The 22,033-nt window shown below is 47.1% G+C and overlaps 1 protein-coding gene across 1 annotated transcript in view; it reads right to left on the bottom strand.

Annotated features, from left to right (window-relative positions):
- PRRX2 (paired related homeobox 2) overlaps positions 1 to 22,033 on the bottom strand; it is a 141,797-nt gene that overhangs the window by 4,016 nt on the left and 115,748 nt on the right. Inside the window, exons 2-3 of the mRNA XM_082263796.1 lie at positions 7,287 to 7,474; positions 1,368 to 1,543 (exon numbers count right to left, since the gene is read on the bottom strand). Coding sequence (XP_082119922.1) covers positions 1,368 to 1,543; positions 7,287 to 7,474 — 364 coding nt within the window. The remainder of the gene's footprint in view (positions 1 to 1,367; positions 1,544 to 7,286; positions 7,475 to 22,033) is intronic.

The raw sequence follows: 22,033 nt of genomic DNA, 5'->3' as shown, positions 1-22,033 counted from the left end.
GACCTTCAGAGCGCATGCGCCGCTCGCGCGACCGGCTGCATGCACTGTAAATATCTCCTAAACCATGCCGGTTTAGGAGATATTATTTGTACCTACAGGTAAGCCTTATTATAGGCTTACCTGTAGGTAAAAGTGTCAAAAAGCTGGATACTACCGCTTTAACTGCGGTTATAGGATTGTGTATATGGGATTGTATGGTTGGGTTTTCATTAGATTTTTTTTATTGGTTGATCCAAATGGACTTGTTTACCCGACTATAACTATGTAGCATAGTAATTTGTTCATTGCTCTGCAGTGCAGCTGAGGCTACATAGAAAATTGTGTTAATTTTTTTCCCAAAGCCCCCCAAACAGCATTGGAAAAAAAAATTGTAAATATTTTTGAAAATAATAAAAAAATTAGAGCTTATTCACACAGATTCTCTGGTCCATGTAGTGTAAATGAGCAGTTTTTGCATCTGGATTCACCTGCCACTCTATGAAGATGCAGGTTCTAATTTGAGAAGTGTCCACGTGTGGGTAAGTGGCCCCGAATACACACTGTCTTGTGTTTTGGGCTGTACACATGCACCCACACGCCTGTCAAATCAGAACCTGCAGCTGTTTAATGCAGCTTCTGCATCCCATAGCTCAGTGATGGCGACCCTTGGCACCCTAGATGTATTGGAACTACATTTCCCATTGCGCTCATGCACTCTTCAGTGTAGTTGAGCATCATGGGAAATGTAGTTCCAAAACATCTGGGGTGCCAAGGTTCGCCATCACAGCTTATCACAGGCTGCACACAGCAACGTTAAAGAAAACACTGATTTTCACTTCCCAGGCCATGGCACCTATGTGAGCCCAAAGACCTCATTTACACACACAACTTTAACTCCATACGGTGCTATCTTTTAAATTTGGCAGGAATTTTGTAAGTTGTGTCCGCTAATAAGTGTCATTTTAGTGAAAATATTACTTTAATATTTTTGGAGGGGGTGGCAGGCTGTACGTTAACGGTGCCCCGTGATTTCTAACAGCAGCCCTGTGACCATCCGGGTTTCAAATAAGAAACGTCCATAGAAGTCCACCAATTGTATGAAAAACTGCTGTGGTACATGAGATTCGGAGAAGATGCTTGAATCTCTTAAATTTCTGGTGGGCAATAAATAGTTTATTTTGGTTAATTTTAAAATTCGAACCAGAATGTTTTGCTGTTTGCACCGCCTGTTGACAATCCAGTATGAATTCTGGTTGGAAAAGTATCTGCAATCAAAACACACTATAGCAACAGATTGGAACCTAGATCATGGACAAGTCCGGTGGCATCTGGATATTTCACTTTGTGTGCTTTGTTTACATGAACCAGAAAGTACAATCGTATGTCACCTGTAGCTGTTGGAATTCCAGGACAGAAATTCTGGGGCCAGACTGGTTGGTCGAGGGCTGATCTGCTGCTCTACAAGGGGGTCTTGGCTGTATGATTTTAGCAGGGAAGACGATCGGCTGGCCAGCATGGCCCGCTCATTCCTTCTGAACTTGGCTCGCCTGTTCTGGAACCAAACCTAGAAAAAAGGACAACGAACTTAGAATTTTTGGACTAGACTACTGTGCGTTACAAATACCACTAGGGAAAAACCAACCCCAACATCAACCAATCTATTTCAAGCTGCAGAGGTTACTGCTGAATTTCTATTGGATGACATGGGTTCCAGTATATTCAACTGGTGGTGGACCTTAAGAGGACTTGAAGTACAATGATGACCCCCCAATGCAAGATACAAGACATGGTTCTAACGGTCAATCTGAAACTCAGATTTTTACTTATTCTCAGCCCCTATACCGCCTCTTGCAGCCATCATGTGCACCCTATTTATCTCCTGTGCAAAGAAGTCACAACTCCTCTAACCTTCTCTGCACCTTTCCCCCTGTAACCCTCTCCACTTTGCACAGTAGGTTTCATCTCCCTCAGGCAGTCATTTAGGTGCACACTCGCTCTAGGGCAGTGGTCTCCTAATTGTGGCCCTTTGGGCACTATTCCCCCCTCACACTAAGCAACAGTGGGGTGTAGTTTTAGTCACTGACATTTGGGCACTATTCCTTCCCCCCCCCCCCCCCAGACACCCACCGGTGGGGCACTATTCCTTACCCCCCCCAGACACCCACTGGTGGGGCACTATTCCTCCCCCCGTCCCTGGACACCCACCGGTGGGGCACTATTCCTTCCACCGGTGGGGCACTATTCCTTCCCCCCCCCCGGACACCACCGGTGGGGCACTATTCCTTCCCCCTGGACACCCACCGGTGGGGCACTATTCCTTCCCCCCCCCCCAGACACCCACCAGTGGGGCACTATTCCTTCCCCCCCCCCCAGACACCCACCGGTGGGGCACTATTCCTTCCCCCCCCCCAGACACCCACCGGTGGGGCACTATTCCTTCCCCCCCCCCCAGACACCCACCGGTGGGGCACTATTCCTTCCCCCCCCCCCAGACACCCACCGGTGGGGCACTATTCCTTCCCCCCCCCCCCCCAGACACCCACCGGTGGGGCACTATTCCTTCCCCCCCCCCCCAGACACCCACCGGTGGGGCACTATTCCTTCCCCCCCCAGACACCCACCGGTGGGGCACTATTCCTTCCCCCCCCCCCCAGACACCCACCGGTGGGGCACTATTCCTTCCCCCCCCCCCCAGACACCCACCGGTGGGGCACTATTCCTTCCCCCCCCCCCCCAGACACCCACCGGTGGGGCACTATTCCTTCCCCCCCCCCCAGACACCCACCGGTGGGGCACTATTCCTTCCCCCCCCCCAGACACCCACCGGTGGGGCACTATTCCTTCCCCCCCCCCCCCTCCAGACACCCACCGGTGGGGCACTATTCCCCCCCCCCAGACACCCACCGGTGGGGCACTATTCCCCCCCCCCAGACACCCACCGGTGGGGCACTATTCCCCCCCCACCCAGACACCCACCGGTGGGGCACTATTCCCCCCCCACCCAGACACCCACCGGTGGGGCACTATTCCCCCCCCACCCAGACACCCACCGGTGGGGCACTATTCCCCCCCCACCCAGACACCCACCGGTGGGGCACTATTCCCCCCCCCAGACACCCACCGGTGGGGCACTATTCCCCCCCCCCAGACACCCACCGGTGGGGCACTATTCCCCCCCCCCCAGACACCCACCGGTGGGGCACTATTCCCCCCCCCCCAGACACCCACCGGTGGGGCACTATTCCCCCCCCCCCAGACACCCACCGGTGGGGCACTATTCCCCCCCCCCCCAGACACCCACCGGTGGGGCACTATTCCCCCCCCCCCAGACACCCACCGGTGGGGCACTATTCCCCCCCCCCAGACACCCACCGGTGGGGCACTATTCCCCCCCCCCAGACACCCACCGGTGGGGCACTATTCCCCCCCCCCAGACACCCACCGGTGGGGCACTATTCCCCCCCCCCAGACACCCACCGGTGGGGCACTATTCCCCCCCCCCAGACACCCACCGGTGGGGCACTATTCCCCCCCCCCCAGACACCCACCGGTGGGGCACTATTCCCCCCCCCCAGACACCCACCGGTGGGGCACTATTCCCCCCCCCCCCAGACACCCACCGGTGGGGCACTATTCCCCCCCCCCCCCCCAGACACCCACCGGTGGGGCACTATTCCCCCCCCCCCCCCAGACACCCACCGGTGGGGCACTATTCCCCCCCCCCCCAGACACCCACCGGTGGGGCACTATTCCCCCCCCCCCCCAGACACCCACCGGTGGGGCACTATTCCCCCCCCCCCCAGACACCCACCGGTGGGGCACTATTCCCCCCCCCCCCAGACACCCACCGGTGGGGCACTATTCCCCCCCCCCCAGACACCCACCGGTGGGGCACTATTCCCCCCCCCCCCAGACACCCACCGGTGGGGCACTATTCCCCCCCCCCCCCCAGACACCCACCGGTGGGGCACTATTCCCCCCCCCCCAGACACCCACCGGTGGGGCACTATTCCCCCCCCCCCAGACACCCACCGGTGGGGCACTATTCCCCCCCCCCCAGACACCCACCGGTGGGGCACTATTCCCCCCCCCCCAGACACCCACCGGTGGGGCACTATTCCCCCCCCCCCCAGACACCCACCGGTGGGGCACTATTCCCCCCCCCCCCCCAGACACCCACCGGTGGGGCACTATTCCCCCCCCCCCCAGACACCCACCGGTGGGGCACTATTCCCCCCCCCCCCCCAGACACCCACCGGTGGGGCACTATTCCCCCCCCCCCCCCAGACACCCACCGGTGGGGCACTATTCCCCCCCCCCCCAGACACCCACCGGTGGGGCACTATTCCCCCCCCCCCCAGACACCCACCGGTGGGGCACTATTCCCCCCCCCCCCAGACACCCACCGGTGGGGCACTATTCCCCCCCCCCCCCAGACACCCACCGGTGGGGCACTATTCCCCCCCCCCCCAGACACCCACCGGTGGGGCACTATTCCCCCCCCCCCCCCAGACACCCACCGGTGGGGCACTATTCCCCCCCCCCCCCCAGACACCCACCGGTGGGGCACTATTCCCCCCCCCCCCCAGACACCCACCGGTGGGGCACTATTCCCCCCCCCCCCCAGACACCCACCGGTGGGGCACTATTCCCCCCCCCCGGGACACCCACCGGTGGGGCACTATTCCCCCCCCCCGGGACACCCACCGGTGGGGCACTATTCCCCCCCCCCGGGACACCCACCGGTGGGGCACTATTCCCCCCCCGGGACACCCACCGGTGGGGCACTATTCCCCCCCCCCCAGACACCCACCGGTGGGGCACTATTCCCCCCCCCCCCCAGACACCCACCGGTGGGGCACTATTCCCCCCCCCCCAGACACCCACCGGTGGGGCACTATTCCCCCCCCCCCCAGACACCCACCGGTGGGGCACTATTCCCCCCCCCCGGGACACCCACCGGTGGGGCACTATTCCCCCCCCCCGGGACACCCACCGGTGGGGCACTATTCCCCCCCCCCGGGACACCCACCGGTGGGGCACTATTCCCCCCCCCGGGACACCCACCGGTGGGGCACTATTCCCCCCCCCGGGACACCCACCGGTGGGGCACTATTCCCCCCCCCGGGACACCCACCGGTGGGGCACTATTCCCCCCCCCGGGACACCCACCGGTGGGGCACTATTCCCCCCCCCGGGACACCCACAGGTTGACAGGTTGTTAGGATATGACTAGGTAGGCACAACAGGCTTCCGCAGTAACATTAGTCTAGTTGCAACATCAACCCCCACTATCACCATTCAGAATCCACTGAAGCAAAATAGATTTGGGATACAAGAGGCTACCTGTATTGTCTTTCAATGGCGTCATAAATCAAGATGTCGGCTGTGCTTACTTCTCCTCACATAGTAAAAACTTTATTGCAGCTATTTTGGATCCTTGTACTAAAAACATTCAAAACATACATACCGACAAATGTTACAAATACCTATTTCTGTATAAAATGCATTGAATGCTTGACGCACTAATCTTTTGAACAGGAAATAGTATTCTCCATTACTGCACTAAGCAACTTCACAACTCTATAAATCCTTCTCCTAGTGGCTTGATGCTGAAGGCCACTCTGCTGTTGACTTGCACTGTTCTAGAAGTTAGGCTGTCTGATTGCCTAAGACAAATCGCCACATGAAGATGTAAAATGGTGGGGAACTGGGCATACATGTTCTGCATAGTTTAATTAGGGGATTGGAGGACCTTGATTATGAAGAGCGTCTACAATCACTTGATTTATTCTCCCTGGAGAAGAGACGCCTGGGGGGGGGAAATGATAGCAATTTTTAAATATCTCAATGGGGATCTCAGCTTAGAAAAAAAGCTGTTTAGTCGAAGGGATTGCATGAGGACTCGGGGGGCATACAATGCGATTAGAGGAGAAGCGTTTTAACCTCAGGCAACGTGGGGGGTTCTTTACTGTTAGGGCTACAAGATTGTGGAATTCTCTACCACAAGAGGTGGTTTCTGCGGGTAGTATGGTGGCTTTCAAAAGACTATTGGACGTGCATCTCAAGGATCAGAACATTCAGGGGTATGTGAGATGATTACGGCCACACACACCTACACAGGTTGAACTGGATGGACTATTGTCTTCAACCTCACCTACTATGTAACTATGTAAAGCCTAAGTGCAGCCATAATCCCATACGGTCAGTAGCATGTGTCCCTTGTGCTGATTCCTCTTCTGTTAGTGAAAATCTTCCTCTGTCCAGCCCTAAACCATCCATGCCACCATAATCTTCTGGTGCGGTGGAGTTTATTACAAGTAACAGGCCGTCACAGGCTGTCATCAAGAGGGCCTGAGTATACCCTCACCTTCCACCCAACTGCTCCATTCATAGAATCCAAACATCTATGAAGGAAACAGGATCTCTGGAAGTGGTGGACCCATCAATCATCTAAACATCCGCCATGCTTGGATCGTTTTAGTTTTATAGAAGCTGTAGCTCATGCATGGAGCAGAAGGGCGGAATAGGTAGGCATGTATTACCCTCCGGTTCAGCAGAAGCATACGGCAGCAGGGAAGGCGTCGAGGAGGAAGGTTTTCCCTAACAGAGGATGAATCAGCACGAGAGACAAATCCTACTGACTAAGTTATATCCCTTATGCTGATTTTTCGGTTATTGATTTTGGCTGTACTTAGGCTTTCACTGTCACACCCCAGTTCTGGGGGTAAATGAACCCAACTTCTGCAAGAGCAATGAGGATAATCAAATGAAATAACCACTGAGAATAAGAGAAGGACCACTCCAACAGGTTCAAGACTTAAGCCTCGTACACATGCGTCAAAAATTGGCAGGGAATTTTTGTCCGACCGATCTGCCGATTTTCGGCTTGTTAGTATGATGCTTCCGACAACCGACTCCGACTTTTCGACCAAAAAAAAATCTGGTATGCAGACTATAAAATTTTTGTCCATCAAAACGCGTCCGATTTTTGTGCAGTCAGTACAGATTTTGACAAGGAAAAATCTTATGAGCAAGACTGGGTATGCTCAGAGAAGAAAACACAAAGAAAGCAAACCAACACATGACATCACTTCTGAAGTAGAATTTTGTTGGGCGAGAAAATTTGTGTGCAGTCTAGGCACATTCCAACCAACAAAACACAACTCTGGACAAAAGACAGACGACCGGTCGGCCGATAATTGCGTGTGTACTAGGCTTTATAGAAGTCTCTCTTGGCTTGGTGTTTTACATTTTGATGAGATGCCCCCATGTTTATTACTCTTTAAAAGATGTGAAATTCTTACCTGTACTCTGGCCTCGCTCAGATTGACCCTTCTTGCCAAATCTTCCCTTACGAAAGCGTCTGGGTAGTGGGTTCTCTCGAACACTCTCTCCAAGGCCTGAAGCTGGCTGCTGTTAAAGGTAGTCCTGTTCCTCCTCTGCTTCTTCTTAATCCGCGCACTTTTTGCACAACCAGAAATAGAGCTCTCGCCTAGAAAAATAAAATGTATAAACTGCATTAGAGTGCGCAGAGGCTGACCACAGAGCCATTCTTCCCACCACAATAGTACATTATAGAGATTGCCACAGCACCACCATCAATTAAGGTCAAGATCTTGGAGACTTTGTATTAGGACCACACAAGTGCCAGATTTTTTATTTATTTTTTATTTTATTTTTTCTCAGTGCTGATACCTAAACTAATGTATAAGAAAGCTGTCCCTGACTATACAGAGGATGCACCTTGTGTAAAGCACTGAAGAAAGTTAGGGTTATCTTTTTTTCCTCTTCTTTTATTTTTATTTTTTATTTGCTACATAAGGTCTCTGTTTGATCCATTGTTAAATTCACCTACAATCTTCGTTTACAAAAGGTTCTTAGACTCCCATGTACATTTAAAGGTACTTTTTTTAGTTTGAAAACTTAATCTAAATGAATAATTACTGGAAATATTTTTTCGGAAATATTTCTATTCGATTTCCATATTATACTTTCAAATATACATTTTTTTTTTATGGATTTGACTCTCAATTTTTTTTCTTCTGTATTAAAATATATTTGTACCTGAATAAATCTAATGGAAATATTTCTATTCAATTTCCATTCTCAATTTTTTTTCTTCTGTATTAAAATATATTTGTACCTGAATAAATCTAATGAAAATATTTCTATTCAATTTCCATATTTTTTTTATTTGCTACATAAGGTCTCTGTTGGATCCATTGCAATATTTACCTACAATCTTAGCTTAAAAAAAGGTTGTTGGACTCCCACGTACATTTAAAGGTACTTTTTAATTTTTTTAGTTTGAAAACTTAATCTAAATTAATAATTACTGGAAATATTTTTTTTTTTTTCGGAAATTTCTATTCTACTTCCATATTATACTTGCAAATATACATTTTTTTTTATGGATTTGACTCTCAATTTTTTTTCTTCTGTATTAAAATATATTTGTACCTGAATAAATCTAATGGAAATATTTCTATTCAATTTCCATATTTTTTTTTATTTGCTACATAAGGTCTCTGTTGGATCCATTGCAATATTTACCTACAATCTTAGCTTAAAAAAAGGTTGTTGGACTCCCACGTACATTTAAAGGTACTTTTTTAATTTTTTTAGTTTGAAAACTTAATTTAAATTAATAATTACTGGAAATATTTTTTTTTTCGGAAATTTCTATTCTACTTCCATATTTATTATACTTGCAAATATAAAATTTTTTTTATTGATTTGACTCTCAATTTTTTTTCTTCTGTATTAAAATAGATTTGTACCTGAATGAATAATCTAATGGAAATATTTCCTTTCAATTTCCATATTTTTTTTATTTGCTACATAAGGTCTCTGGATCCATTGCAATATTTACCTACAATCTTAGCTTAAAAAAAGGTTGTTGGACTCCCACGTACATTTAAAGGTACTTTTTTAATTTTTTTAGTTTGAAAACTTAATTTAAATTAATAATTACTGGAAATATTTTTTTTTTTCGGAAATTTCTATTCTACTTCCATATTTATTATACTTGCAAATATCAAAATTTTTTTTATGGATTTGACTCTCAATTTTTTTTCTTCTGTATTAAAATATATTTGTACCTGAATGAATAATCTAATGGAAATATTTCCATTCAATTTCCATATTTTTTTTATTTGCTACATAAGGTCTCTGTTGGATCCATTGCAATATTCACCTACAATCTTAGCTTAAAAGGTTATGACTCCCATGTACTTTTTTATTTTTTTTTAGTTTGAAAACTTAATCTAAATGAATAGTATTCTAAATAGATCTATTAGATTTCCATATTATACTTGCGAATATAAAAACATTTTTATGGATTTTACTTTTTTTTTCTTCTGTATTAAAATATATTTGTACCTTAATGAATAATCTAATGGAAATATTTCTATTCGATCTCCATATTTATTATTATACTTGCAATTCTTAAACATTTTTTTATAGATTTGACCGTCTTTTTTTTTTTTTTTTTTTTTTTTTTTTATTCTGTATTGAAATATTTTTTTTGGGATATTGTACCCTTGCTGTGCTATTTAACGAATTTCATTATTTGTATATGCTTTGAAAAAAATCTGACAAATCTTTTGAAAAAGGTGTGTAAACCCTAACAATCAACTTCTCTTATTCCACACGACTTGGTCTGTTTAAAATAGTTGGAAGGTTTTGGTTATATCTGAAAAGAAAAAAATACCTATATTTTGCCAAAATGAAAAACAGATTTAGTACTGCCAGTGACACCCCTCCATCCCTAAATTTACATCAAAAAGATATAGCCTTGGGACTTTTAATGAGGTGTACAGTCAATTGTAATGGGGTAGATGTAGCATATTTGTAATGGGGTAGATATAGTAGCATATTAAGTATAAAAAATTTTGCCAGAAAACTGAGCCAAAAAAGCCATTCACACTTGTGTGAGTTGCCATGCGACTTTGGACACAGTCGCGTGACAAGTCATACCCCATGTTTTTCAGTGATAACCATTGATATGTGTGACTTTAAGTTGTAGCGACTTTAAAGTAGTTCATGCACTATGGTTCGACTTCCATGCAACTTGAGTCATAGACTTCAATGTTGCATGAAAGTCTTCCCTAAATGTTTTACATGCAACAGCAGGTCCGACTTTGCAGTGGGACAACAATCGCATCCAAGTCGCACCCAGCCAAAGTTGCACTCTAAAGTCACTAGGCTTTGGAGTCGTACAATTGTAAATGGAACTTTATCAAATATTTAACTATCAAATTGTACTATATCCTTTGTTTGCAGCTACTCAGGAAATCATTGGTGCTTATTTCCAACCATGAGTAGAAAGAAAAGTGGAGATGAAGGCAGATATGTTCACTTTATATAAATATATAATTCCTTCATACAGCAAATTCACTGAGTTCACCCAGTGCTGGGACAAGGTCATCCAGAGCCCATGGCAAAGATGCCAAACTGCGCCCCCCTTTCCCTTAGGGTTAGGTTCATGGTGCCCCCCCCTCCCTGCAATAAACTATTGTGCCCAGGGCAGCCTCCCCTTGTCCTGGCCCTGGATGCCCCCAAACCTCCCATGATACCACAGTGTCCAGGGCAGCCGCCCCCCCTCCTGCCCATCCCCTGTCCTGGCCCTGGATGTCCCCAAACCTCACATAATACCACAGTGCCCAGGGCAGCCCCTTGTCCTGGCCCTGGATGCCCCCAAACCTCCCATGATGCCACAGTGCCCAGGGCAGCCGCCCCTCCTGCCCACTCCCGGATGCCTCCAAACCTCCCATGATACCACAGTGCCCAGGGCAGCCACCCCCCCTCCTGCCCATCCCCTGTCCCAGCCCTGGATGTCCCCCAAACCTCACATACCACAGTGCCCAGGGCAGCTCCTTGTCCCGGCCCTGGATGCCCCCAAACCTCCCATGATACCACAGTGCCCAGGGCAGCCGCCCCCTCCTGCCCACCCCTTGTCCTGGCCCTGCATCCAGCGCCCAGGGCAAATATGCCAAACCGCGTGCCCCCCCTTACCTTAGGGTCAGGGAACCCTCATCCCTGCAATAACCCCATTGTGCCCAGGGCAGCCGCCCCTTGTCCCAGCCCTGTGTTCACCTTTTGTTTGCTGCAAAAGACATGATGGGACTCTTTGAATTTTGGAGGAACCTCACTTTAACCTATGCATGCAGAAAGGGTTCTTTACTGTAAAAGCAATGAAAATGTGGAATCGACTTCTACAGAAGTTTGCTTAAAAAGACGATGTGATTCTAAAAGCACAAAATGTAAATGGCTACTAATTATAATACATCGTTTTGTGGTATGTTGATCTAGGCATTAGCTGATTTCCTATAGGGCGCCAGGAAGGATTTTTATCACGAATGCAAATACTTTAAAATGTTCTGCCTTTTTTTCTGAATCAACAGTGTTCTGAGGATTTAACTTGATGGATCCCTGTCTTTTTAACCTGGCTACGTAACTTTGACATTACTCATAGAAATCGGTCTGCTGTTTGTCAAAGGTAATCACTCAATATACATCATAGACTGTACAAACTGATTTATTTTTTTTTTTAATTTATTTATTTTTTTTGCTGATCGTGACAACTGTGCATGTAATGTTTTTCCTGGCACCAATAGTTTTTTTTATATTAAAAATGTAAGGGAACATTTACATAACCAAACCATAAAGCCTTGTTTACTAAAATCATCAGTACAGAAGTATATTCTATTTCTACCAGTAGAGGGCAGTAGACCTGGCTCACAAAATACCACATTTTTCTGTAACAAAAAGGTTTGGTTTTTCTTTGTTTCCCAAAAAGACAAGAAAATTAAGATGAAATTTGAGCTGTAGCCAGAGCGTATTCATTTCCTGTACCACGCTATATCCTGGCCTGCTACATAAATGCATTTAAAAGGCACCGTAAAACTCAAACTGCAATCATTTTGTGCTCTGCGTGTCTTTCAAGGGCCAATAAACCTGAAACACAAGTTGGCGTATATAAAAGAACTATTAATAACATGTAGACGTAGCTAATAAACACATCATGATGACGATTCAAACTGGGCAATAAAGGTTGGAAGAGACAAGTACACTCGAATCAAGGTCAGAATGAGGTCCTCGGGGGCCATGAACCAAGTGGAGGTATCTTAGTAAGACCTTCAACTATACCACTAAGATCAATATAGTCAGCATAGCCCCTAAAAAAAGCTTTCAGCAATTTAAAGTGAATCTTCCAGCCCTTTTAACCACTTAAGCCCCGGAAGATTTTACCCCCTTCCTGACCAGGGCCTATTTTGCGATTCGGCACTGCGTGACTTTAACGGGACAATTGCGCGGTCGTGCGACGCTGTACCTAAACGAATTTGGCCTTTTTTTTCCCCCCACAAACAGAGCTTTCTTTTGGTGGTATTTGATCACCTGTATGATTTTTGCGGGACTGCGACATTGGGGCTGACAGATGGGACCCTTGACTGACATTTTTGACAATTTTGGGGTTACCAGTGACATTACTGCAGTAATCAGTGCGCTATATATGCACTGTTACTGTAAACATGACACTGGCAGTGAAGGAGTTAACTGTATTGGAGAGGGAGGGGTTAAGTGTGTCCTAGGGGCGTGCTTCTAACTGTGATTGGCTGTGGCTTGATGTGAAAGAACAGTGATCAACGGTCCTACATAGTAGAACCGTTTGATCATCATTCTTACACAGGGAGAACTGACAGGCGGCTTTGTTTACATTAGCCGCCTGCCTTTCTCCCGCTGTCACGGACGATCGCGAGTGCCCGATGTCCACTGGGCACACACGGGGGGGGTCCGTGACTGCGCGGGAGCACGCCTCCGGCGGCGCGCGCTCTCTCCCAAAACCCTCACAGGCTAGCGACGTAGCCCTACGTTATTTTGCCTGTGAGGGGCTGACTGCCGACGTAAATAGTCGTGCGGCAGTTGGCTAGTGGTTAAACATCAAAGTCCTTCCAAAGAGCAGATACTTTAAGCTGCCTTTATTAGCCAGAAAACCTCTGTCTCTAACTCTTTAGGAAGAACCCAAATTCTCCGAATTCAGGGCAAAGCTCTGCCACCTCACTTTACTGGCCGTGGAGGCGCACTAAGGGGAGATGGCAGTCCTGGATTCAGCTTCTTACCAGAGTGAAACTAGTTTCACAGAGGCACAGAGATATTCTGGCTAACTAAAGAAACAAGAACACATTGTAGGGTCTACTCTAAAGGCTGGCCATAGATGTGGTGTTTTTTTTTTCTTCCATCTAGTAGGCCAGGGGTGTCAGACCTAATTTTATTACGGGCCGCATCAGCATTATGGTTGCCCTCAAAGGGCCGGTTTTATCTGTAAGATTAGATGAAAAGAGCACCCCACGCCCCCTTACATGGGATTTCAAGAACCCCCCCCAAGTCAACCCACCCTTCCTTACATCAGTGCACCCCCTTACCTTGTGCTGCTGCCAGGAAGATGTGCAGGGTCTGGAGGAGAACCAGAGGGCTAGGGTCAGCTTCCAGAGTCTGCTGAATGCTGAGACCGGGGCCGAAGCAAAGGCAAGGAGGTGCAGGAATTCTGCCCTCCTCTCTGCAGCTTGCTTAGAAGGGGGGGGGGGGCAAAGATGAGCCTTTCTGCAGCTACACAGGAGTGCAGGATCTGGCAAAGGAGTTTTGTTCTCTCTGCTGCTGACTAGAGACAAGGGGGGAGTGCCGCAGCTGCAGGAGAGGTGCAAGGGCCACATGAAATGGCCTGGGGGGCTGCATTTGGCCCGCGGGCCTTGTTTGACACCTGTGTAGTAGGCTGATCGAAAAAAAAAAAAATTTCCCCATTCACACAAGCACATTGGAAGGAGGAATCCTCTCCCTGCGCTGTTGTATATCTGGAAGGAACAGAAGGAAAAAAAACCCTAATGGGACTTTACCGGCCTGTAATGGTACTTGAATCATAGAAAGTAATTTATCAAAGAAATGTTAAAAATTCAATAATTGTATTAGAAAAATTGAATTAAACTATTGGGGGCTGATCTGCAACAAGGTAATCAAAATGCAAACCATTCTCTATATATATATATACAGTAAAACCTTGGATTGCGAGCATAATTCGTTCCGGAAACATGCTTGTAATCCAAAGCACTCTTATATCAAAGCGAATTTCCCCATAAGAAATAATGGAAACTCAGATGATTCGTTCCACAACCATTTCTTCATGAGTCCTTCAGTTTATAGTCCATATAGAAAGATTATAGCATTGCAATAGGTTATATAACCATAAAATGTCCATCCACAAATAGCCGCTTCCACAAGGGGATTAGAAGCAAAATCCAGCAGGAGCTACAGAGTTTCAAAGAGAAGAGAGGCGCCTCTAAGTGTAGCAATATGTTTACATTTAATGAAGGTACAACATTTAGCAACTCACATGGTTGATGAATAAAACAGGCACATCTAAGTATGCAGGCATCCGGGGTAAAGCTGTCCACATAGACTATCTTCTGCACCGCCGGCTGCCAGTCTATAATCCTGACCGGGAAGACCACCCTGCAGTAAAGCGATCTGAAAGCGAGGGGCAGCATGGAAGGGATGACGTAGATGGCAGTGCGGAGGATGGTCTATGTGGACAGCTTTAGCCTGGATGCCTGCATCCTTAGATGTGCCTGTTCCAATCATCAACCATGTGAGTTGCTAAATGTTGTACCTTCATTAAATGTAACAATATTGCTACACTTAGAAGCGCCTCTCTTCTCTTTTATACTCAGCTGTGACTTGAGGCTACTTGTATATCAAGACATCGCTTGTATATCAAGTCAAAATTTATTTGAAAATTTTGCTTGTCTTGCAAAGCGCTCTTAAACCAAGTTACTCTCAAACCAAGGTTTTACTGTATATATATATATATATATATATATATATATATATATTCCATGGACTACCGTCATGAATGACACTATGGCAGGACAACCATGGAGAAACGCCCAATGGGGGTTTCTCCATGGTTTTCCTGTCGTGGTGTCCTTGATGATGGTAGTCCATGGAATATACAGAACTGTTTGCATTTTGTTAACCTTGTTGCCGATCAACCCTTAAACAGTGCTATATATTCCATGGTCTACCGTCATGAATGACACCATGGCAGGACAACCATGGAGAAACACCCAATGGGGGTTTCTCCATGGTTTTCCTGTCGTGGTGTCCTTAGTGGTGGTAGTCCATGAAATATACAGAACTGTTTGCATTTTGTTAACCTTGTTGCCGATCAGCCCTTAAACATTGCTATATATTCCATGGTCTACCGTCATGAATGACACCATGGCAGGACAACATGGAGAAACACCCAATGGGGGGTTTCTCCATGGTTTTCCTGTCGTGGTGTCCTTCATGATGGTAGTCCATGGAATATACAGAACTGTTTGCATTTTAACCTTGTTGCTGATCAGCCCTTAATTGAATAAACGGTACTATATATTCCATGGACTACCGTCATGAATGACACCATGGCAGGACAACATGGAGAAGCACCCAATGGGGGGTTTCTCCATGGTTTTCCTGTCGTGGTGTCCTTCATGATGGTAGTCCGTGGAATATACAGAACTGTTTGCATTTTGTTAACCTTGTTGCCGATAAGCCGCTAATTAAACAGTACTATATATTCCATGGACTACCATCATGAATGACACCACGGCAGGACAACATGGAGAAACACCCAATGGTTGTCCTGCCATGGTATCATTCATGATGGTAGTCCATGGACTATATAGAACTGTTTGCACCTAAGTATTTTGCATTTTGTTTACCCTGTTGCACATCAGCGCCTAATTGATTATGACCTTTTTCTAATAAAATTTGTATTGAATTTTTAAAATTTCCTTGATAAATTACTTTCTACTATGATTTAAGTACCATTACAGGCCGGTAAAGTCCCATTAGAGGGTTTCTTCCTTCTGTTCCTTTCAGTAAATAGGGATGTTGGCCTGATCCACATATCGCGCTTACCTCCTTCTCCCATATCTATTGTATTCTGGCAGCAGGATTCCTCCGTTGTCCGAGTACACTGATCAGCACTGTAGGAGATTGGTTGCAGGTGCTGAGCAAATGTAAATTTTCCATCAATAAATTCACTTCTCGGGCAAGAACAGGCATAGATCGATCAAAATTAGTCTAGGTCCTGCTGAACCAAACTAATTTCGATTTATCGATTGCCAGTTTAAGGTTGGAAATTTTAAACCAGCTAATACGGATTAGCAGAGTGGTTTTTAATAAGTGTGTGACAAATCACATAGAGGGCACAGAATCGTATAGGAGTGAAGGTCAAAATAGACCTAAGTGGTGCATCACATCTGCCCCTTTTATATTTTTTTTTTATCGCCAATTTAATTTCAAATGATGAAATGTTGCTAACTGAGCTGCTTAGTAGAAGAAAAGTTAAAATTTTAATAAGTTTAAAACACAACTAGACCCAGCACTGCTAGGTCTCTCTACACATACTGCATATTGTCTTTCTTGATTTTAACTTGTCGGCCAAATGTTGCGGCCATTGTTAACTGCATTCTCACTAGCTTATTCATGCCTTGGCTTTGTGCACTGGTCCAAATCATTTGGTGGAGGTGGGAATATGGTGTGGGTTTTTTTTGGGGTTGGGCTTGACCCCTTAGTTGCCAGTAAAGAGAACTCTTAAGGCCTCAGCATACCAGGACAATTTTATGCTCCCAACTTTGTTGGAACAGTTTGGGGATGGCCTTTTCCTTTTCCAACATGACTGCACACCAGTGCACAAAGCAAGGTCCATAATGACATGGATGAGCGAGTTTGGGGTGGAGGAACTTGACTGGCCTCCAGAGTCCTAACCTCATTCCGTTAGAATATCTTTGGGATGAATTAAAGCGGAGACTGCGAGCCAGACCCAGCTGCAAAGGTTGGGTAAAATCAATATTGAACCCTACGGACTAATGCCCCGTACACACGCATCGATAGTTGGCCGTGAATTTTCGGCCAACGTCCGATCAGCCGTTTTTCGGCTTGTTAGTATGATGCTTCCGACAACCGACTCCGACTTTTCGGCCGAAAAAAATCTGGTGTGCAGGCTATAAAATTTTTGTTGGCCGTCACCACAACGGCCGATTTTCCGTCAGTACAGATTTCGGCAGACAAAAATCTGATGAGCAAGACTGGGCATGCTCAGATGAAAAAACACACGGAAAGTAAACCAGCACATGACACCACTTCTGAAGTAGATTTTTGTTGGCCGAGAAAGTTTGTGTGCAGTCTAGAGCACATTCCAACCAACAAAACACTGGACAAAAGTCGGCCGATCATCGTTGCGTGTGTACGAGGCATTAGACTGGGATGCCATTACATAGTGAGGTTGAAAAAAGACATCCGTCCATCCAGTTCAACCTATGCGTGTTCATGCGTGTGTAAAAGGTGTCCCAATACTTTTGACCGTTTAGTGTATGTGGATTTTAAATGCCATGTGGGTAGAGACTGATGTGAATGTACAATATAAAGTGATGTATATATATATATATTTCCAGAAGTCCTGAACTGTACTCTACTGTAGTGTACAGCACTGTGCCAGTCTACAGGTCTTCTCTTCTCCCCCCCCCATTCTCACAAGCTTGGCTGAGAGCAGTTGGAGCCATTGCTCCTGCTGCTGTCAGTCAAATCCAATGAGGGAGCAGGGGGGTGTGCCTAAGCTGCTCTGTATGAGTCTACGAAGGCACACAGCCCGGCTCGGAAGCACGCTCGCATGTGTGCCCCCAGGGCTGGCCTTAGGTGTTCAGGCGTCCTGTGCGAGCTAATCCTGTGCCCCCCCCCCATCCTCACCCCCCTAAACATGGCTGTATCTATTGAAAATCTATTTAAGAGTATAATTGCTGCTAATTGCCTGCAAGTGGGGGCAGCAGCAAGATAAAAACAGGGAAAAAATCAGCGCAAAAATACTCTTAAGTATTTATCCTAAAATGATATATAAATGTCACCCAAATCTCTTTCTTTTGTAAAAAAGTGCACACAGAGCCCCCTCTTACATCAGAGACCCCCGCACAGAGCCCCCTCTTACATCAGAGACCCCCGCACAGAGCCCCCTCTTACATCAGAGACCCCCGCACAGAGCCCCCTCTTACATCAGAGACCCCCGCACAGAGCCCCCTCTTACATCAGAGACCCCGCACAGAGCCCCCTCTTACATCAGAGACCCCGCACAGAGCCCCCTCTTACATCAGAGACCCCCGCACAGAGCCCCCTCTTACATCAGAGACCCCCGCACAGAGCCCCCTCTTACATCAGAGACCCCCGCACAGAGCCCCCTCTTACATCAGAGACCCCCGCACAGAGCCCCCTCTTACATCAGAGACCCCCCGCACAGAGCCCCCTCTTACATCAGAGACCCCCCGCACAGAGCCCCCTCTTACATCAGAGACCCCCCGCACAGAGCCCCCTCTTACATCAGAGACCCCCCGCACAGAGCCCCCTCTTACATCAGAGACCCCCCGCACAGAGCCCCCTCTTACATCAGAGACCCCCCGCACAGAGCCCCCTCTTACATCAGAGACCCCCCGCACAGAGCCCCCTCTTACATCAGAGACCCCCCGCACAGAGCCCCCTCTTACATCAGAGACCCTCCGCAGCAACTGACTGCAAGCTGTGATGGCCGCATGGCGCCCCTGTTGCCCATGGCGCCCTGTGCGGCCGCACAGCTCGCACACCCCAAAGGCCGGCCCTGTGTGCCCCCATAGCAATGGGCTTCCTATGGTGGTGCACAAAAGTGCTGGAATGGAAAGCACCAGTGGGGAACCCAAGAGGAGATTTGGGGCTGCTCTGCAAGTGCAATACCCTTGCACAAAACAAACAATTTACAGCCTTTTTAGGGCTGCCTTGATCTATGCAGGTCAATGCAGCTTAACAGACATGGTGTGGATGAGACCTGAGTCTCCATCTTTCCAGCAACACATACCTCCACTGCTCTGTTTAATTTAAGAAAATATCAGGTACTTCCAGGTATGGAGGAGCATGTTCGTCACTTCATGTGACCGCTTTGGGCCAATCAACATGGCACATAGCTCTGTGCGTACTACAACAGGTCAGAACCACTCATAGCTCACACAAGGTGGACTCTCCTGCTCACAGGAGCCAAACCAGCGGGGTAGAACAGTGAGTATGTGAGGCTAAGATTTAAGTAAATCTGTATCTTTACCCTGCACAGGCATAACACAGGACTTTTTTTTTTTTTTATCCTTACAAATGCCTGAACTGCCTCAGTGTCTTATGAATCCTTTGGGTTTGTCTCCTTGCACTGTGCCTCAGGGATCTAGGGATATAAAGCAGGGCTGTACAGACTCCCCTCTCATCTTCTTATCTCGCTACACAGGAGGTTTGTGCAAAGCTGTGTCAGATGTCTGCACTTAACATGTGCTATGTATTCACAACCAGGATGCAGAGAGGAATGACAAGGGGTCTCCCATAATGTCTGCAATATCTGCATTACCTATAGCAACCAGCCACATCCCAATTTTCTTGCAAGTAAAGCCTCGTACACACGCATCGATTATTGGCCGGGAATTTTCAGCCAACGTCCGATCTGCCGATTTTCGGCTTGTTAGTATGATGCTTCCGACAACCGACACCGACTTTTCGGCCGAAAAAAGTCTGGTGTGCAGGCTATAAAATTTTTGTTGGCCGTCACCACAACTGCCGATTTTGCGTCAGTCAGTACAGATTTCGACAGACAAAAATCTGAAGATCAAGACTGGGCATGCTCAGAGAAGAAAAAACACACGGAAAGTTAACCAGCACATGACATCACTTCTGAAGTAGATTTTTGTTGGGCGACAAAAATCGTGTGCACTCTAGGCACATTCCAACCAACAAAACACCACTCTGGACAAAAGTCAGACGATCGGTCGGCCGATAATCGTTGCGTGTGTACGGTCGGACGATCGGTCGGCCGATAATCGTTGCATGTGTATGAGGCATTAGATGAGGAAAAGCAGAATCAGTTTTTGCTTCTGCACTGGCCTGGTCTGATAGCTATAGAGCATGAGTAGAACTGGTGCCTACCACCACTGGGGATTTCCTCTGGTTGCTATTGCCAATAACTCCTATTCCCCATCCAGTTTTCATAAATTAGGCCCAACATATCACCAAGAGCTTTGTCTCACCTGGGGTAATAAACAGAACAGAGATTCCTACTGAAGGTCATAAAACCTTTCCATGGAGCCCAAAGCTGCCTGCTGTAAGGCCAACCGTGAGATCCCGTGGGAAATTCCTGTTGCTTTGACAATTCTCAAACAGTCATGACCTAAACATGCACATATCTGACGCGTCATAGTGCTGGACTGATAAGTGAGAATTTGATTCTCGTATACACAGCGGAGTACATTTTCCTTCAAGGAAGCGGATCTGTGATGGAAGTATAGTGTATGCGGACACTGTTCTAGGCTTAAGCCTCGTACACGCAACGATTATCGGCCGACCGATCGGTCGAATTTTGTCCAGTGTTGTTGTGTTGGTTGGAATGTGCCTAGACTGCACACGAATTTTCTCGGCCAACAAAAATCTACTTCAGAAGTGATGTCATGTGCTGGTTTACTTTCCGTGTGTTTTTTCTTCTCTGAGCATGCCCAGTCTTGCTCATCTGATTTTTGTCTGCCAAAATCTGTACTGACTGACGGAAAATCGGCCGTTGTGTTGACGGCCAACAAAAATTTTATAGCATGCACACCAGATTTTTTTCGGCCGAAAAGTCGGAGTCGGTTGTCGAAAGCATCATACTAACAAGCGGACAATCGGCAGATCGGACGTTGGCCGAAAATAAACGGCCAACTATCGACGCGTGTGTACGGGGCATTAGGCTGCTACCTTACATCAGAAAAAGGGTAGTAATGATAAACTTTTGGATGTGTACTGAGTGCCTAGTACAAATGCCCTTATCACTCAAAAGCCTTTTTTAAACGTTAATTGGTTGAGAGTCAAATACAACCAGGAATGAAATCCTACCTCTTGAGCAGTGGATGTTGGAATCAAGATGGAATGCACTAGAGCAGTGGTTCTCAACCTTACTGAGACAATGTAAATTCTTCTAAAACCTTTCATGCTCCAATAGTAAAAAAGTTTATATTCATACAATAAACTTATGGGAATGCAAAATGTTTAAATACAATGAGGGTTTGGATGAGGTGGGTGTTCTGTTGGAGGGGGGTTGGGAAATCTGCAGTAGCTTTGGAGACTCAGCGGAGGATAAGGTTTCTGAAGGGGTTGGGTGGCTTTGCAGGGGCACTGTAGGAGACTAAAAGGGGCTAGAAGGTACTGTGGGAGATTGGGAAGCACTGTGGGAAACCGTTCAAGGTGGGGGTGAACTATGGGGTCTGAAGACTCTGCAGCAGTGTTGGGGGGGCATTTTGTGAGGTTGGGAGGTAGTGTAGTGGGCTGAGTGCTCTGTGGGCATGGGAGGACAGTGAGAGATAAAGGAAGGGAGCACTATGGGAGCTGGAAGGCACTGTGGTAGGTTGGGGGACTGAAGTTGGCAAGAGGTCAGGAAATTAGGTGGCCAAAGCCCAAGAGTGGGCCATGGCCTGGTGGTTGAGAACCACTGTATTAGATCTTTAAGGCTTGATAGACTAGTGTCTAATGGCACGGCACTAAAGCCCCGTACACAGATTGTTGGCCAACTGATCGGCCAACTTTTGTCCAGTGTTGGTTGAAATGTGCTCTAGACTTGCACTGGACTTTTGTTGGCCAACAAAAACCAACTTCAGAAGTGATGTCATGTTCTGGTTGACTTTCAGTGTGTTTTCTCTTCTCTGAGCATGCCCAGTCTTGCACATCTGATTTTTGTCTGCCGAAATCTGTACTGACTGAGGAACAATCGGCCATTGTTTGTTGGCCAACAAAAAATTTTATAGCATGCACACCAGATTTTTTTAGGCCGAAAATTCACAGTTGGTTGTCGGAAGCATCATACTAACAAGCCTACAATCGGCCGATCCGACGTTGGCCAACAATTTACGGCCAACAATCTGTGCGTGTGTACGGGGCTTAAGAACTGTTTTTGTTTCTGTTAAGGGACTCAGTTCTTTATCAAGCCTTAACA

The sequence above is a fragment of the Pelophylax lessonae genome (assembly GCF_965119305.1).
Source record: "Pelophylax lessonae genome assembly, chromosome: 7".
Classification (NCBI taxonomy): Eukaryota; Metazoa; Chordata; class Amphibia; order Anura; family Ranidae; genus Pelophylax; species Pelophylax lessonae.
The sequence above is the reverse complement of the archived record's forward strand: the minus strand, read 5'-3'. Positions and strand labels throughout refer to the sequence as shown.